Source organism: Accipiter gentilis, chromosome 8 (genome assembly GCF_929443795.1).
Source record: "Accipiter gentilis chromosome 8, bAccGen1.1, whole genome shotgun sequence".
NCBI classification, from domain to species: Eukaryota; Metazoa; Chordata; class Aves; order Accipitriformes; family Accipitridae; genus Astur; species Astur gentilis.
The window spans coordinates 6,203,306-6,222,187 of record NC_064887.1 but is presented as its reverse complement, the minus strand read 5'-3'; the positions used below and the strand labels follow the sequence as shown (position 1 = coordinate 6,222,187).

The window sequence follows — 18,882 nt, the reverse complement described above, 5'->3', positions numbered from 1 at the left end:
CAGAGAAAGACTCTCACCTCAGCACTTGGTGATCCAAGCAGTATGTCAATGATGAAATCGGCAACACAAGGCAAATTGTAAAAAGATCCTAGAACAGAAGAATACTCAGCTATCTTTTTTAAAATAATAATTTAAAGTCAGTTACAGTCTTGCATTAAAATACCATAGGACTTAGAGGACATCCCTCTGACAACACTGAAAAGCAGCAATAGGTATTTGCATATTTCCCCATCTCCTTCCCTCACCAGAGACTGGCAACACAATACAACAGTGTTTTCCTTTGCCTTCCACCACCACCAATGTTTACATTTCCTGTACACAAAGGTTGAAATAGTAAACACTAGCTATGCAAACAGCAGCACTTACAGAATTACACACTTCAAAGCCAGTGCAAATATTTATATACTGGCAGTAAGTCAGCCTTCCCAAAACATCTCACTAAGGCATAGCACTACATGTCTTGTTTCATGCCACCTGTTCTTCAGTCCTGGAAAAAAAAATATCTCTGTATTTAATGAAATTTTGTGGTTTTAACTTGTGCTGTTTCAGCTTAGGAAGCTAGAAGTTTCTCATAGTTTTTTTTTGTACTCTCTTGTCTCCAGAAGCCTTCCCCCACCTTACTTATATTCCAAATAGCGAGTAATCCAATTCTATTTCATACCTAGTTGCTGACTGCGTAGCTGAAGGCAGGTTACTAGGAGAGACAAGGCTTCTCCAGCAATCAGAGCATCTTTGGTGGATACAGACTGCTGTCTCACACAGATACCAGCGTGCAGCGCAGTTGGCTCTCCTTCGCTTCCTGAACTGCAATTACTTCCTGCATTAAGAAAATGAAAAAGTGCTGTAATCCATTACATTTTTTTCAGATGTTTTCAGCTTCTGGTCAGTTCTCTGCAATTTAAAAAACTCCTCCAAATGCCACGTCTCCAAAGGTGAAGCATTTTGCTCAGATTTGTGTAATTCAATCACATAATATCCTGAGTTAGAAGGGACCCAAGAGGATCATCTGAGTCAAACTCCAGTGAATTCAGCTTCAAGCTTCAGAAGTGTTCAATTAAGAATAAACTGAATGCTTTCTTTAGATTGCTTTTGAGGCACAGTTAACCTACCTGAGCTGCTAAGTCTGTTTCGAATCCCAGCAGGAAATAAAGTGTTGCTCTCTTTTATTGGCTGACTACTTCCCACGAGGTCCAGCCGTCCTGCAGCAGCAGCCCAAGAGAGTCGCATGAAGCAAGCCACTGTGGAAGTGAAGTCATTCACCTCCATAGTCTGAAGGAACAAGAAACAGCAGTTACTTCTGTGATATTCAATGGCCTTTGTTAATCATAGGGATAAGAGGAATGTATTTTCTGGATCATATTAAATTGACATTTGGATTTGTTTTCCTCTGTCTTCTCTAAGCAGGCTCAAGGACACAAGAGTCTTTTTGTTCCCAAGGAGAGATTAGTATCGCTCCTTTTATAGGAAGTAGTTACTTTTTAAATTCTCCACTAGGGTAGATACCCTTTACACCTATCTGGAGTTAGACATACCGATTTCAATCATATCGATCCATTTGGGAAGCACTGCACAAGAACCTAACATAGCATACTCGTTACATTAACTATGAAGTTTCTTTCAACTGGACTCAACTTTCAAATGGGCTGAGTTCTTGTCCGATTAGATTGTTTTTGTGAATAGCCAGTCTCAGATTAATTACACTGACATGCCTATAAAGGAGAAAATAGCATTTTCTTAAAGTATTGAAAATAAAAATTTCCTTTTTCCCCAGGGTACCATCACAGAAATTTAATTTTTAATGAGGTATTTGAAACAAAAAACTCATCCAAAATTTGTAATTCAGAGAAACATGGACTATAAGCCACAAGCTCAAGCAGGAACCTTCTCCTTTCTACTCACAGAAAATTAACAAGAATAAGATCTCAGAGTTAAGTGACTGAAAATAAGTCACAAGTAAGATTTCTGTGTTGATCTATTTCTGGTAAGCACTTTTGGGGTACTGCTTCCCTTTGTGCTGCAAAAATAATTTCTGACACTAGGTTAAAATTCAGTTCAATATTGGGAAGATGGGCTGATGGTCAGGATTTTCAGATGTTTTTAAATGGAGCCTGGGCAAGAACCTGTATAAAAAGGTAGACTTTTGATTAAAAATCCAGGAGTTACACAGTTGTCGCTGGTCATCAAACACTTCCTTACTTGTATGGCAACTCTTGCTGCTGGTATTATTTCTTCTACCCTAATGGAGGATCTATCAGACACAGAGAGCTGTCGGTAGGATGACTTCTCAGGTGTTCCACAAATGGACATCTGCCTACTTGCTTGTCGGCTGACATTACGGAAGGGGCGTGAGGACAATGCTTCTACCCCATCTTTAATGAAATCCTCATCCAGTAAGGTAGGCATTGTCTGGCCAACAAGCAAGAACCTACATTCACAAAGCAAAAACATCAGGCTTATTTTTGAATGTTCACTGCAAATGAATAAAACAGAACTCAAAGTACCAATTAATTTTAAATATTACAAGCCAAGAAAGCAGCACTTTCTCTAATGAAAGGCAATTACATACCTTGCAAGTTGCAGGCAGATGGAATAGACTCCCTGTCTTGTTTCATAGTCTACTTCTGATGGGATAGAATCTCTTTGCATCACATTCACCACCAAACTTAAAAACAAATCAGTAAGACAGACTCCGTTTGAAAGTGTTTTACATTAGGAGAGCACTGCAATTAATTTACCCTTCCCTCCTTTTGTTCAATCAGCTGAATGCCAGTTAAAACTGCCAAACTGGCGTCTTTGGAGACTAACATCCCCGTTTTCCCCTCCTACACATACAAACGGAAGTTTTCTGTTCCTGCTGGAAAATGCTTCAAGATCTATGGGGTGGGGGTGAGGTGGATAGAATTACTAAGAGCAATATATACTTCATAAATCTGACACATGCACAAGCAGTATTGCCAGGTCTTCCAAACCACTCACACTGTGCTTCAACTCTTATCTGAAGCATCTGAATTTCGGAGACCGTAAAATTTAGTTTGGTTCTATTTAGCATGACCTATGCTTTGACAGCTTAAAATGTCCACTGGTATCTATGCAGGACATACTGTAATGTACATACTTGCAAGTCTGAATTGAAACACTTAAATGCTAACTATCCAAATATCCACTACCTTAGTAAAAGTTACACTTCACAAGCTTATCTGTGTCTAACTATTTTGGGGTTTAACAGCAGGTACTCTGTTAGATTACTATGGTAGCTACAGTAGCTTTTCAGACAGTGGATAATGAAAAACCAGCTTTGGGTCGATTTTTTTTCTCTGAAAAAGAAGCTGACGGGTTTACTAGTGTGCTACAGTTTGGAAATCAGAAACCATGCAGAACTGCCAACTAAATGAAGTGTTATAAATTGAGTCAAGATTTTGAAATCTAACCTCAAACCTCCTGCTCTGAGGAAGTTTTCACAGAAAGACTTGGCACAATTTCTTGCCATTTCATCATCTGCAGTTGGCATCAGCTTGGAGCTCAGTACCTAAAATAAATGAATAAACAAGCATGCATACACTGCCCCTGCCCCTTAGTATTCTTTATCTGCTGAAGGTTAAAAGTATAACAGAAAAAAAAACACCACTAAAATTGAAGCAATTAACACCACACTTATGCAAAGCTGTAGCCAGTAAAGAGAACTCACATTAACAGCTATGACTATTACAGGTATTTATTCTGTATCAATGCGTGGTTTTTTTCTCACTGCAGTTTACTTGTTAAGGGAAAGGATAAAGTACATACTCTAGCACATGAAATGTTGTCTTTAGGCTCAGCTGGTGCTCCTTAAGAGCCCAAATCCTTCTTTCTAGATTTTCAGTTGACAGTATTCCATAAAACACCCCTCAGATGGCTTACTTATTGATTCATGCCTTCTGAAACATAACCTTATTGCCTTTTTTTTTTTTTTTTAATATGGTCCAGGTAATTCTATGGGCCTTATGAACACCACCGCTGTATCATCCCTCCTGTTTTAAGTCAGAACTAAACTTCACAGTATGCAATTACGCTCAGAAACATGGCCATAAGGAAGTCTGTGGTCTCTGTGGGTCAGATCTCATATACATTTATAATCAATTTCACTTCATTTTACATAAAGAAAAAACAAACCAACACCCTCCCTCCCCCCAAAAAACCCCAAACCCCAGCCCCTTCCAAAACCCCAGAAAACCCCCAGAAGTTATTTACTTTCTTGAAAAGTCTTTGGCATGTACAGCCAACAATGCTGGATGTGGGAAACAAAATGCATCTCTTCCAGGTTCACAGGTCAGAAGAATGGTTTACAGAGTTCCAGGCATGAAATCTTATCACAACACTGCATGATATAACCCTGCACATCTGCAACATTTAATTTTCATCTCTTTCATAAGCTCTGCAAATTTCCTGTGCACATTTTTTCAGAAAGCAGTTCAGACTGGTTCCCATATTTTCAACAGATCACCAGTTGAGGGGATACAAAAGCATGTAATTCATATAATTATTTTCCTGAAAGAAATCATCTTCCAGTTGGCTTGACTGGACTTGAGGAACAAGTCCACTCATATAATCTACACATCTAATTCAATTTACTACTTCTCATCCCTTGCCAGAAAAGCACACAATTTATTACTTGCTTTTATCATTTTCTCTGGCATGGAAGCAGCAGATAACTGTATCATTCTACTGTAACCTGCCAGTTAAACAAGATACCTTTGCTGTGATATGCTAAACCATTTTCTTTCAGTTGCAGAACTTGTCAACATATTTCAAAGATACCATCAAATACCTTTCATTCCAGCTGTACAGAAAAGGGGGGGAATCCTAACACTGCAAGTGCGATGACAATGTAGGAAGATGAATAGCTAACATTAGACTGCAGAAACCCAGAGGAAAGCAACTACAAGAAAATTCCTACAGTAATCTTGGCACACACCAGGAATGAAAGAAAATAACTTTGTCCACTGTTTTCAAAGCTGCTGGCAACCGCTCCTCCAACTTCAAGTTGTTCAAACCATATTTCTAATGGCTCCTTATAAACAGTGGGACCTGTGAGTAGAACTAGAAACTGCCTAGCTTCCTGGAGTGTGCAGATTTCAGTGTCCTAACAATGACACCAGCTGCACTCTCCTATAATCTTTAAAATCCATGCACGGAGCAGTTGGAAAGAACCTTTTCACAGGGTTCAATCCAGTGTTTTGGCTAAAGAACTTACTCAGGAGAATACTTAGGGGTAAAAAAATTCTATGTATTCCACTCGCTTTACATCCACAGCTAAAACAGGCCAGAAGCTTCTGGGTAAAAGCCCTGCACATTTGGATAGTGAAAATTCTTCACAGCTGAACGCTTCTCAAAAATATTCCTCCTTAGCCTTGACAGAATATGGTAGACTTATACAGAAGGGAAGTTAGCATTCTTTTTCTTTCAAATTGAATCGAGCAAAACCAATCAAACTAAACAACAGCTCCCATTAATTTTTTTAAAGAGCCAATTTTTTTTTTATATTTATACTAAAAATCCCATATTCAGAGTTTCTGGAGATTCAAGCAGGAATTTTACCTAAACAGTAAGGACTTTGATGTTTCTTTGCTCCTCTTCACTTACTTCAGAATACTCCTTCCACCTTGCAAATCACAAAAAGAGGGGCCTGGCTTCACAGTGAAGTCTCTAAAGGGGAACTACTTACCCCTTTTGTTCTGTGTAGAATTTATCACATACATAAAAGCAGACTATAACATGACATTTGCATTTTGAAAAGTGACCCTGTCATGGTGGACTCCTGCCCAAGAAACTTAGAACTACTTAAACGTTAGCGCTCAGAAACACAAGTTGAAAGAAGTACATTTTCTTTTCTTACCTCTAAATTGTAGAGCACTCTGAAGGTGGACATGCCTGGAGCAAAAGATCTGAAAAGACTTTCTAGTATTGAACTAGCACTGGGCTGATGTTGGTGTTTTGAAGACAAGGATGGCGATTTCGAAGACTGAGAACTTGATTCTGATAGCAGTGTTTTCTAGCAGGAAAAGGCCACAAAAGCAGTATTTTGAGGCTATTGCATTTTGTTGTAATTGGCAATACATTTCCTATAATCTCTGTAATGACCGTCCCACCTCCAGCTGCTTGGAAATAAGTCAATAATCCTTAACATGAGCATTATTTTGCAGTAGAGTTTCAAACCCTTCACAGATTATAATCTAACAGGGAATTTAAGAAACCCGGTAGTAAAATCCTTTTTGTTAAGCTCACCAAGATTAGTTATTGTTCACTCCATACCTTCCTTCCCAGGGAATCAAGCTGATCAAGAGCCTCCTGAATAGCTGGGTCAGTGGGAATCAAGAGCAGAAGCTTCCTCACTCGCAGTGTTATCCTGAAAAGTTATCAGAAGTTACTTGCGCAAAACAGGGCTCAGCCACACTGTGGCCCGGTGGATGCCTACACACTGCGAAATAAGTAGCTATTCAAACTTTGCAGTATAAGCATTTCTTCAATATTTAATAACCATTTAGTTTGCTTACCTTGGCTCCTCTAGATTTGCAAGCTGGTAAAGCATATCAAACACATTACACACGAGAGCCATGACTACTCCAGGGAGGGATTTCTCCTGAGAATTAAGCAGAAATACAAAGGTCTTTTTCTCCCCTCTCTGTTGCAAGTAATTTAAGAGAGCTCTTCACTGAAGCAACTGACCCAGATGCCAACCCGACATGTAGAAATCTCTGGACTGAGACAACACTTGAATTTTCACATTACCCCATCTCCCTTTTAACTATCAATTTTTTAAGTCAACTGTTAGTTAGCGATGGCATACAAAGCAGACCAGGAGTTGTCTGAACACGCTAGTTGATGCTTCTTAGTTTATTTTCCTATTGCAGCTTTATTAGTAGTGGAAATCTGGAAATCTCATAACTAACTCATATGGGTATTGTTTGTTTAAAAGACCATGTAAAGATTAGTAAACACCAAGCAGGCTACAATAGGTGACATAATACAGATTATAAAGTCTAATCTGCATGCATAAGGCAATTGCATATTTAAATGCTTTGATTCAATTCCAGTTTGAAAGCAAAACCAGACTACTAAAGACTGGATACTCAAGCTGATGTACAGTAAGATGAGACAGAAGCTGTTCACCTCTTCCACCCCAGCTGTGTCTCCCCCAACTATCCCCCCATGCAGGAAAAATCTGAGGGACGGTTTCAGGCTATTAGGCTCTACCTGTTCCATTGCATAGGATGAACTAAATACACTGCTGCTGTTGGTGGAACTGGTTGAGGAATCTGCAGAGCTCCCTGATGGAGTCCCGCTTCCTGATGTTTTTACTGTAAGGACTTGTTCATCAGAGAAGCCCAGTTGGTGGAGTAGTTTCTGATCTTTGTTTACGGTTAGCTGCAAGAAAATATTTATCATTTAGTTCTGGAAAAGAGACTTAATTTCAGAAAGAATGAGAATTCTTTGTAGTTAACATACCAGGCTGTCATTGGCAAATATCTGTATATTATCCACAGGCGAATTCAACATCTTTGCTATCTTCCACCTGACACTCCCTACAGTTTCATTGCTATGAGCCTGTAAAATTAAACGACAATGATTCAGTAAGTCTGCTCAAGCAGTAAATTCCAAGAGAAAAAAAGAAAAATCTTCCATTAAGGTCTTCCTGCTCCTCTGCATAGGGTGGTAAAGGTTTTGTTCACAAAAGAGACTGACAGGGTAGGACAGCAGTAGAAATGCTCCATCACTGACAGTAAGCAAACAACAACTTCTTCCCACCCCAGAATGATGATCAAAATCCGTTTCATCTACAGATACTTCCATTACAGTAGCCTTAGACACACTTTTAACATTTTCAAATAGAGTTTTCAAGTTGACTGGAGTCCTTAAAACCAGCTTACTCTGTTCAGTCCAGGCGTCAAAAATCCAAGAGTAGCTACGTGATCAACACTGCAAGACACACATAACCTATGCACACATACCTCTATGGTGAAGGTATCTTTGGTAGACTCGTATGTAACATTAAGCGTTAGAAGATGTCCGTGGAAAGAGGCACCATGAGGTAGAATAGTTCGGGGAACGGAGTAAAGGTCCTACAGGAAGGGAAGGATAACAGTAAATACCACCCTTGAAAACAAAGACATTTCTATGATGGTATGTAACAAAGTTACTAGAGTTACATAGGTTTAAATAACTTTTACTAATTTTAATAATATTGGAAGTTGTGTTCTTAGCCTTGCTTACTAAGAAATTACATATCTTACCTCTATTGTTATCACATAACGCTCTGCCAACAGCAGCAGTCTCTCAATTATTACAAGTTTAGTTGACCTAGAGATAAACGTTGAAAACAAGAGTAACTTGTCTCAGAGATTAATTTTCAATGCCAACGGGTAACCACCATGAATTAGATGTTTTTAAATATAACTCCTTAGAGTTAATTCAGTTGAAATTAACTAGGAAAACAGGCCAAGAAGCTTGCATTATACTGCTTGAGATGTAGCCAGCTTCAGAAGAAGCTTCATGTTTCTAAAGGTACACCCTGTGCTCCTATTTAAGCTACACACATTTAGGTATGTGTAAGTTAAGCTAGAGGATGAAAAACCATCCTTTTCTCTCCCAATTAAAAAAACCAAACAAATGCAAACCAAACCCCACTGCCCCAGAAATATTACATGACTAACAGGCTGGTAATAGTTTGTGGATTTTTCTGTGGCTTTTTGTGTTTCTTGTTTTGTTTTGTTTGATTTTGGTGGTTTGGAAGGGGGGGTGTTGGGTTTCTCTATTTGGTTGTTGTTGTTGGGGGTTTTTGTTTGTTTGTTTATAACACAGGTTTTTCAAAGTCTCTTTGGAACTCAAATTGTGTTGTAATTGGAATATTCAATTGAGAAACCACCAGAATATACAACTACCAATACTGAGAATTTTAATTAGCACTCAAAATCATGTGGAAAGCAGCTGGGAACAAATGTCTACTGTCATATTTATTCTTTTAAAGGCAGGCCTACCTGTAAGGAGACTGAACTGATGTTGCTACTGTAGGCATAGCAGTTGCTGTAAGCATTTTTGTAGCTCTTGTAACAGCATGTGTTAATGTTGGACCACCAAGTGCAGAGCTGGCTGCCTAGAATACAAAGCAGAGCATAAGTGCTAGTTTACATGGACAATTAGTACGTCCTGGAGAGCTACGAGGACAAGAAATATTTGCGGAAAGAATTTTTTTCTTTAAATAGAATTATCGTAACCTATTATTCTAATTCTAAGATACAAAATGGAAAAGGATGTAGGTAGAAGAACAATTAAGTTTGCCCTTTACCTCTAATCGTGTGTAGCAATCAGCGATGAATTTCTTGTGCAGTGATACTGAATCCTAAAGATAAAATATACAAATTAATTAGAACTTAAACCAAAATCATGGGAATCACTCAAACTGACAGAACACAACAAATTACACATTTTAACATGCAGAGCATCAAGGCTCTATGAATGTCAAAGCATTTTCATGTACAAATATATGCCTACCTTTTTCAATCTAGGAGTTAGATTAATATAGCTGTAATTTATTATCAACTGGATAGCTTCATTGGCAATTTCTTCATCAGGTGACTCCATTGCAATCTTCCAAATGAAATCCATTCCTATTAATTCCAGTTTTTCTACACTCTACACAAGAGAGAACAATAAAACATGACTGGACTTCTTACACAATAGTAAGTGGAACCACAGGAACAAAACAGTTTTCCATCTGCTGGAAAAGCATATTTTGACTGAACCTTAAAAATTTTCTTTTCCAATACACTGCCAAGCTTTGGCACAGTGCAAAGTAAAATCAATAGCTGCAGATTTGTATAGTTATGCTAGAAAAAAAAAAATAATTTGTTTACAGGTGGATAAACAAGTTCCAAAGAACACTCTCAGTCAAGCCAACCGAGAAATTAAAAACTTCAAAAGCACAGAGAAATTTAATCAGGAATGGAATTTGTTTCACAAAGGTCAACACGGTAACTAACCACATAATAAACCATCACAAAACCTACTATGATACTTGGCAAAAAATTTTGCATTTGAAGTCAGTTAACTCTCTGTGATAAAGATCTAAAATGCCTATGGAAAACTACTTAACATATAACCATTACTTTAAGAAAAACACTGAAGGATCATAGAATTAAAAATTATTGTAGGTTAGAATTTTAATATTATAAGCCTAGATGTCTTGTAAAGAAGAAGAAGAAGAAAAGGAATATTTCCCTGCTAGGGAGAATCAAAAAATGCACACTAGAATTCATGATTACTAATAAAGAAGTAGCTCGCTCACTCCTCCTGCAAAGCTTTAGAAGCTACATACCAGCTTCCAGCTACCAATTGCTGAATTTTAACTGTCATAATTCTGGACTTTTAGCTACAGAATTTAACAATGTTAAAGCTAGAAGGATGATCTGCATATTAAATACAAACAGGACCATGTCAAACAGGCACTAAAGAATCCTTGCCTTGTCTCATCTCCCATCCCCAAGATGCCACAGGTAGTATATAAGAATGAACTTGCCAGAACACTCACCAATTGAGTTCCTTGCCTCTTTAGTCGATGGTCACACAGGTTCACATTTTCAAAGAAAGTCTTAAATAAACTAAAACCTGAAAGTGAAAAAAGGTGCAAGCTTTTTATTCAGGTCAGGCTAAGTTTCTATGCTTTTTAAAAAAAATTAAGATATCAAATACAGGAGACGACATTTTCCCTCTACAACTATTGAAACTCAAAATGATAGGAAAAGACCCTTTGATTATATTGATTTACGGAACTGTTTGGATATTTAATTTGAAGGCTTAGGAAGCAGATTTCTGATATATATTTCAGAAACAAATCTGTTGACCAAAGCCATTTTCTTACCATTCATAGTAATTTCATATGACTCCAGTTTAAGAATTTTCTCTTTGAAGAGCTGTTGCTGTACATCACTCTCTAGATCATGCTGTCCTTTTGTAAACCACTCAAAGCACATCTGTGAATGAAAAGCAGATGTATTTTTACCCCATTGTCACAGCAAATAGTTTTACACAGCATTGGCAAACTATGTCAGATACTGTGGTAACTCATCTTACAGAAGTTTTGTCTACAGCAAGAGGTTCAAAATCTATCTCCTAGTAACCTCACATATTATACAGGCTGTATTGCAGCATTAGGGTACTGCACATTCATAGTTATCTTTCACCCAAATAATGCTGAATGTCTCTTCTATGACTCCACAAACTTGCACCTACCCCTTCTGAAACCAGTATCCATAAACCTGCAACTAATCTCCTGGCCAACATTCCTCCTTCAGTCAGGTTTAATGTTAAAAGAGCATCCTAGTCATAAATGAACATGTAACAGTGGCTCCATTAGCTTACACAAAGCTTATAAATGCCTTATGAGTTTGTGTTTGCTACTTAATGTTTCACATGTCTCAAACACACGTGCTATTCATAATCCATTAAGATTCACTCTGCAACCACAGACACCAACTTTTCAAGTTTTTCTTACCTCTCGATCTAACTCACAAACATCCTGGCCAGTTACAAGGCATTCCCAGATCTCCCTGGCACGATTCCAACCCAAATAAAGGGTGGCTTCTTGCAGAAAAAATGCCAAAAATTTTAGATGTGCCTCCAAATACTGAGAAAGAGGAAACAAAAACTCAAGCTTAAGACTTTTCTGTCTGAAGCAAGAACTCTGAGCATTCTTTTTATTTTTTTTGCAAACTTAGTTGTCAAATAACAGTACACTTTGCAAAGCTCGGAAAACAGAAATTGTTTCTGCAGTGAAATTTATTTCCATTTTACACAATTTTTAACATTACTTCTTTTTTATTAGCTTCCTGAAAAGAAACATTAAAGTCCCCTTGGATTTGCTATTACTTTCCTGATATTGATATTATTTGACACTAGTTATTAAGTCACAAATAGTGTGGAAAAATAATTATCAAAACCTCAGCAACAAACTGTTACAAGCTATCTGTATGTGTGGCTTCCATGTCCTAACTAGTAAATCTGTTTCAGGTTTCAAGAGCTTCACAACAAATTCAAAGGTACAGTCTCTACGAAGGTAGCTGAACTGAAGCTGGTGGAGAAGGTGAAGATGCACAAGCTTGGAGACAGGAGGTCCTGAGGCAGAGAAATCTAGCTCTCAACCAGTTAAAGACTTTGCCAAGAAACTTGTAGATTGTGATGTTTGCCCAGCCTTGCTCTATAATATAGTAACAAGGCTACAACAAGCCCTGATAGGTAAGTGTCAGAACTATAAATAAAAACAAGTGTAATTATTCACTAGAGCGAACATACGTACCAGTGAATACCAAAAATGAAACATTACCTAATCTTACGCAAGTTGGTCAGTAATACACTACATGTTTTCAAAAACCTAAGGTAGTAAGAAATTCAGGGTTCAGTACCTCCCGGTAAGTGTATCGGCCATCCACTAACGTTGCTCCAACAAGCCCTCCTGGACCCGCCACAGATGCAGCCAAACGGTGGCATGATATTAAGCTTCCTGTCACCAACTTCACTATTTCAAAGTTTTTCTTTAGATCTTGAATAATGCTCTTGGCAAAAAAAAACAAACAAAAAAAACCCCAAAACAAAAAACAAAAAACCAAAAAACCCCACAAAACATTGAGAGAAGAGATTTTTAAGAAAATACATGAACAGGCACATGCACACAACAGTCTGCTCTTCTACAGACATGTGTCTCTTATCAGAAGGAGTAACGTTCCCCCCTCACCAGTCAGCTGTATCCATTCCAAGCATCGAAAGCCCCCTGACACTAGCGTTTTCAGCATGTGCTGAAATACACGTGCTGCAGATTGCAAACAAAGTCCCACACCTCCACTCAGCCACTGTACAACACATGTGACTTGCTGGTATTTTAGTCTGTTTTCCAAGAGTCAATGTCAATTCAATTACAAAGCAGCTGGTCTAAACATTAGCCATTGTTCATTTCTTAACAGAGCCTGTTAATTATTCTACAAAAAGCTGAGAGTAAAATAAATTAGTCCTGACACAGCGAACAGATTTATACGTACATATACATGCACACACAAATGGACGGCACACAACACAGCATCTCTACTTGAACAATTTGTTTATGCTACATCACTAAACTGTACTTGTCAAAATGTTTTTTAGTATTTTAATTTCCTCACTTCTGAATTCAAACTTCCATGTTCTACAGAAGCAGAGCCACACAGACGTAACAAAGGCTTCAAAAATCATCTCAGCATATATTCTTACCTTGTCTTGTTTTTGGTAAGTTTGCTTAATAAATGAACGCGTGATTTCATGGAGCTGACGTAATGCTGGCACCACCCACACAAATTGAGGATTATTGTGCTGGGATGACTAGTAGTAGGAAAGGTAAAAAAAATTACACATGTGTACATGCTCAACAACTGATTAAGTTTCCTCTTAGACTCCTAGAAGCCTACCAACTTCTATTAATGCTGCTGTTTCAAAACAACAGCTACTAGCTCTGAAGGCTTCAGTTACTTGTTCCTGGTTCCTTTCCAAACACACACAAGGTGCCCTTCACTTTCTACAAGAAGTCCTTTGACGCACACATATGCCATTTTGCTATCCTTATTATTAAGCCCAAAGTACCACCTCCTTGCTAGAGAGCATGCAAATTAAGTAGACAAAAAGAACTCAGTTGCACCAGGGAGAGATGATAACCACCACCTTTCCTCAATTATGGGAGATGAAGCAGGCCTGTTAGGGCATAAAAGGGCAAATTCAGTCAAATGTTATTTATTGCTGAAGCAAGAATAACAGAAGAAAGAACCTGAAATACTACTGAGGGTTAAGAGATGAGAAGAAATTTCTGATTGGTGCTGCGAGGAGCCCTCTGATAGGAAGCAAAGGATACTTAAGCTGCATTTTGAAAGAGATCCTACAAAGAATAACCCTCCTACCTCATTGTTAGAACTGCTCATCACTTTTCTGGGAGGCTTCATTTTCTGTAAAGTTTGACCACACAAACCAGTACTGAGGTTGCTTGTTCAGAGAAGTGATGTCTGGTTTAAATACTGACAACAACCAATACCACCTACACACTTAGAGAGATTAAAGTAACCTGCCCATCACAGAAAACTCTCCACTGAAGACTCCCTCATTTGAGAGGGATATTTGAGAATGCTGCCTTAATATTACATTCCCTCCCAGTTTGCCTTCATTTCCCCTAATGAAGGGAAGTAAGAAAGTTAGGTATTTTTAGAAGCCTGCTGTATGGTTACCCCAATCCCTTCTAGCCTACAATTATAGCTTTCCACTAGTGTTTCCCACTGCAGCACCCTTGTAAAGGTCCTTGCTAGAACATAATTAAAAAGAATGCAAGAATAGGAAAGCACAAGAGAAGATCCAAAAGAAAAAACTGCAAGTTTTACAGACATTGAGAATTCAAAGTTTGCAATCTGTATTCATAAACACACACACAAATAGTGTGACTGATTTTGAGAAGCAACATACTATGCCTCCTAAACAACTAATATCCTCTACAGATGCTGCAACACAGACAAAATCTAATTTATCATGAAAGAAATGAATGAAAAAAGTACAAGCCTTTTTCTTTATTTACAGTGTACTTCAGACAAAAAAAAAAAAAAAAAAAAAGAAAAAAGGACAGGAGCATTCCTGCAGACCTCAAGAAAAACTGCCTGCTATGTGAACAGTACGGGATAGAACATATGCAGTCTTTTAAGCCATGCACATCTCTGCTGCTGCCAGGAAACATCTTAGCACAGGCAGCTGCAGGAATGGCTTCTTTATGTTAGATGAAAAGAGTTTAAGTATTTTATTAATATACAAAACTACTATGATTTAAATATCTATTTGCATTTTGAGACTTAATGGTCATGCCAGAACACATGCTTAACTCAAAGAAAACTAATCTAGGCTTTCACATGAAAGGGACAGTTAAAATACTGACATACCTTTATAGTGGTTCCATTTGCAAATTCTAACCTTGGGCCCATCCTGGTAGTTTCCCATAAACTGATCACTCCTTGTGCTGAAAATTTGCTTAAAACAAAGGCAAGAGACTTACTATGAGTCTCATGGTCAACAAACTGGCTCACACAAAGCCTACCCCTCTCATGGACTCCCCAAGGTAAGAACTTACAGATGGGACACGCAATTTGTGCATCTTGAAAGAAAGGGCAACATCAAGGCTAGATAACATTACATTTGTGAAAAGATAAAATAATAAACCAACCCTCTTAATATCCTCTATGCATTTGATGATGTAATTTCTTTTCACTGCCTCTTTCACTGCATAGGCATCACTGAGAATTGTCAGATGTTCCTCCAAGGCCTGCTGAATAAGACTACATGGTAAAGTTGGAAGATGAGCCAGCTCCCAAAGTACCTCCAGAACCTAGAGGAAGAAGTACAAGATCAGTCAGGACCTAGGAAGTACAGAGACTAGCAACCCTACATTCAATAAAGAAAAAAAAATAAAAAACATTCACATGCCTTTCCAGTGGTTGTCTCCACCCGTGCTTCTCGACCAATGCGCCCGATCAGGCTCAACAGCTTCTGTCGCACTCTATCACTCTCTGTCTCCCAGCTCTGCATAGCAAAGAAATAACATTCGCTATTAAAGCAGCAAGCACTGTCAGTCTAAGTCTCAAGTGTACACAACAATATAATTGTAAAATTATGTTACTGCGGGAAAATCAAAAACCAAACAAGTATGTTTCCACCAGGCATATTTCCTTATTTTTGTTACTGGGAGTTACAGTACTAATGTGCCCAACTCTTTTTCAAATATAAACTGTAAGAGATTAAATATAATAATAACATCTCACTTTCAGTACCTTAGCACTGTCTATATAACATACTTAAAATCTAAGTCAATTAGCAATACAGTAATATACCAAGCTTTTGGGTTAACAAGAAAAATCAGTATTAAAAGTGTTATTTTTATAGCCAATGTTATATTTATATATTTATGTAGGAAATATAAACATATTCAAGGCATTTGCCTTTTGGTATGCTGGATGAACATGTATGTCTCATCAATTCTCTTCCTAAGGAACGCAAATTCATGTGAAAACTTACCTTTTGTATTAGAACAAATAAATGATTGAGCTGATCAGAGCTAAACTTCACAGCAGCTGCAGCAATAATGGTATGTATGTTTTCAATCACAGTGGACGATTGTCCTGACTGAAAAAGAGGAGGAAAACCATGAGAATGTAGGTCTCCCAAATGAGATAGAGAAAAATCTTCATGTAAGCATTATCCTACTATTCATACTAATGAGAAAGAATAACAGCTTTTGATATGTTAGAAACACAAGGTAAGAATAACTGTCTCTGCTCCTCGTTTCGCTGGCAGAGAGGTCTTTGGAAGTAATTCTAAAGCAGGAAAGAACAAATTAGTCTGCCATTATTACAGCAGCTTCAAGATGCTGCAGTGCCTCATACCGCTGTAAGGTGTGGTGCCAGCAATACAAACATCACTATTTTTATTGCTTGGTTAAGTTCATGTGTGGGGTGCTCCATCTCTGACACTCTTTAAGGCTTTACTCAAAAGTAAGCAATACGAAATCTCTTCCCACACTGATGGGAGCACCATGGTAACAACAGCCAGAAGAGGGGAGGAAGCACTGCATTTTATTAAAGAATAAAAGTGAGTGAGCTAGAATCATACTTCAGCTCTACTAAGCATGCAAGACTTGCTACCATGCCCGCACATACTGCGCATCTGACAGCATCCAATGAGGTTAGTCTAAAACTTCAACATTTGGACAGAGAAGAAAACCATTTCCTGCAGCAGAAGATTACATGTCTGGTCAAAATTTCCACATGTCATTTGCATTAATCAGTCAAGCCACCTTTCCTACACAGTGATAAGCTGAATATACATAAAGTGAATGTGAAAAGATGACTTGTCAGTCAATTATATGTACGTACAGGAAGTTAAACGGGAATTCATACAGCTTGAGCCCACTGTGTTTAAAGTCATGCTATGAGCTGCATTCAAATTTATACCTCCAGCCATGAAAATTAATATCCTTAGGCATGGTCTTTGGTCTAGACAAACACTCTGTCACCTATTTCAGGCTGACAACCTCTTATTCCAAGTCAAATATTTTTGCAGTCCCTTAACACTTGTTGCAAAGAACTGAACTTCAGCATAAGATTTAACAGCTGTTTTACAAGAAATTGCCAGAACACTTAATTTTAAATGGTAAAGAAAGCAGTAGAAGAAAGCCTTTTCATTAATTATACTGTTAAGATCTCAACACCTCCACTTTGCAATAAAGAGATGCATATATTATAAACAAACAAATCCCACCATTAGAATGTTTGCTTTTGTAAGGCAGTCTAAAAGCACCTGCCTGGTCTTGGTTGCTTACCTGAATTCTCCAAATTTTAGTGAGCTCGTCTAAAGATAACTTACTGCCCAGCAGTTCAATAATTCCCTTTATACGATCACAGTATTGCGCTTGGTCTATGTTACCTATGAAACAAAGGCAACTAAATTAATATATTTAAACCAGTCTTAAATATGTTAAATGCATAAGAATAAACAAGTTCTTTTAAAAGAAGGGAGACAAAGCTATCTTAATTTTAAAGTTCTTTCTCTACTGTTACAGACAAACCTATGAGTCCAAAGAAAATGAACAAGGCTCTTTCCATTTTTTATTTTGTTTTACTTCATACATCTGATAGCAATTCACACCTATAGAATGTTACTACTTGGATACACCCCCCCCCCCCCCTTGTCTCTCTTTTCTAGAGGCTAACAATATACAAAGACAAAAGTAAAAAGATAAAAGAGTAAAAACCCCACGTACAGCAGAAGACAGCTACACAGATGTCAAATAGAGGACTAGATAATAGTTGCAGAATTTGCAGGGTTTTCCTTACTCTATTTTCACAATGACAAAAATCTTGAACTCCTTTGTTAATAGTGTCCTATTAAAATGTATTTAAAGGGACAGATGGAATTTTTAAATTTAAGACATTCAAAGCGCATGCCAAAAGTCTTTGTGAAAGTGCTTACCTTCTAGAGCAATTGACAGAACAGAATTTTCTACTAGCCAGTTTAGTAATCGGTCTGTATCTATTGCATTCTTCACTGACTTGGATACAGTGCTGTCTTCTATTAATTTCGTTACCTAGAAATTGCAAAATGTGAGATTCTAACAATGATTCCCACATGAATTATATAGGCACACAATGAAATCTATTCAAAGGCTTAGTACAAAGCTTAAGTGTGAATCCTGAAGTATTTTGAGCACGGGAGGTGTTTGGGGTTTTTCTGTTTGGTTGGCTGGTGTGGTTCCGGGGTTTTTTTTGCATTTTGTTTTTGTTTGTTTTTGTTTTTTAATAACCTGTTTAAAGGCAAATTCCTAACCAGAAATACCTTCTTGTCATCAGTCTTTTGATACAGTAGATTCTTATTCTCAATCTGACACAGAAAAGCTGGCCTGTGCTGCCAGGTATATTTCTACAGATATACCAGAAGTAGGTTATCTCAGGCTTCTGCTTGTTACACACAAATCGGTGTCCTATTTTTTATCCAACATAGAACCGATACAGGCTCCTCACTCTAGGGAGTAAGAGTACATTTCTGCTAAAGCCTTCAAAAGCCACACTTCTGTAACTTCACCAAGGACACACAGCCTTTATGATTAAGAACCAAACAGCAATGAGGTTTAAAATCTCAATTTTCCCATAAATAAAGAAGCAAAAAGCACAAAAGAGGGACTCTAAGACACTTTACAATGTCTGCATACTAAAAAAAAAAAAAAAGCATTTTTTTTTGACACTTAAATTGTGTGAGTTCTGGAAGGAAGAGATGAATGAACAACTCTAAACCACAACTCCCATCAAAAAT

The 18,882-nt window shown here is 37.7% G+C and overlaps 1 protein-coding gene across 3 annotated transcripts in view; it reads right to left on the bottom strand.

Moving 5' to 3' along the window:
* The window catches only part of USP24 (ubiquitin specific peptidase 24), a 64,919-nt gene that overhangs the window by 24,296 nt on the left and 21,741 nt on the right, over positions 1-18,882 (bottom strand). For 2 of the 3 annotated variants that reach the window (XM_049807521.1, XM_049807522.1), the window contains exons 11-37: positions 18,046-18,160; positions 17,396-17,499; positions 16,093-16,200; positions 15,505-15,600; positions 15,245-15,406; positions 13,947-13,991; positions 13,270-13,377; positions 12,432-12,581; positions 11,525-11,656; positions 10,892-11,003; positions 10,562-10,638; positions 9,526-9,666; positions 9,320-9,373; positions 9,012-9,127; positions 8,268-8,334; positions 7,986-8,096; positions 7,483-7,581; positions 7,231-7,401; positions 6,531-6,616; positions 6,289-6,382; positions 5,873-6,028; positions 3,429-3,526; positions 2,567-2,662; positions 2,197-2,425; positions 1,110-1,269; positions 662-817; positions 18-88 (exon numbers count right to left, since the gene is read on the bottom strand). In XM_049807521.1, the coding sequence (XP_049663478.1) occupies positions 18-88; positions 662-817; positions 1,110-1,269; positions 2,197-2,425; positions 2,567-2,662; positions 3,429-3,526; positions 5,873-6,028; positions 6,289-6,382; positions 6,531-6,616; positions 7,231-7,401; positions 7,483-7,581; positions 7,986-8,096; positions 8,268-8,334; positions 9,012-9,127; positions 9,320-9,373; positions 9,526-9,666; positions 10,562-10,638; positions 10,892-11,003; positions 11,525-11,656; positions 12,432-12,581; positions 13,270-13,377; positions 13,947-13,991; positions 15,245-15,406; positions 15,505-15,600; positions 16,093-16,200; positions 17,396-17,499; positions 18,046-18,160 (3,114 nt within the window). The remainder of the gene's footprint in view (positions 1-17; positions 89-661; positions 818-1,109; positions 1,270-2,196; positions 2,426-2,566; positions 2,663-3,428; positions 3,527-5,872; positions 6,029-6,288; positions 6,383-6,530; positions 6,617-7,230; positions 7,402-7,482; positions 7,582-7,985; positions 8,097-8,267; positions 8,335-9,011; positions 9,128-9,319; positions 9,374-9,525; positions 9,667-10,561; positions 10,639-10,891; positions 11,004-11,524; positions 11,657-12,431; positions 12,582-13,269; positions 13,378-13,946; positions 13,992-15,244; positions 15,407-15,504; positions 15,601-16,092; positions 16,201-17,395; positions 17,500-18,045; positions 18,161-18,882) is intronic. The other variant, XM_049807523.1, reaches the window with a different exon arrangement.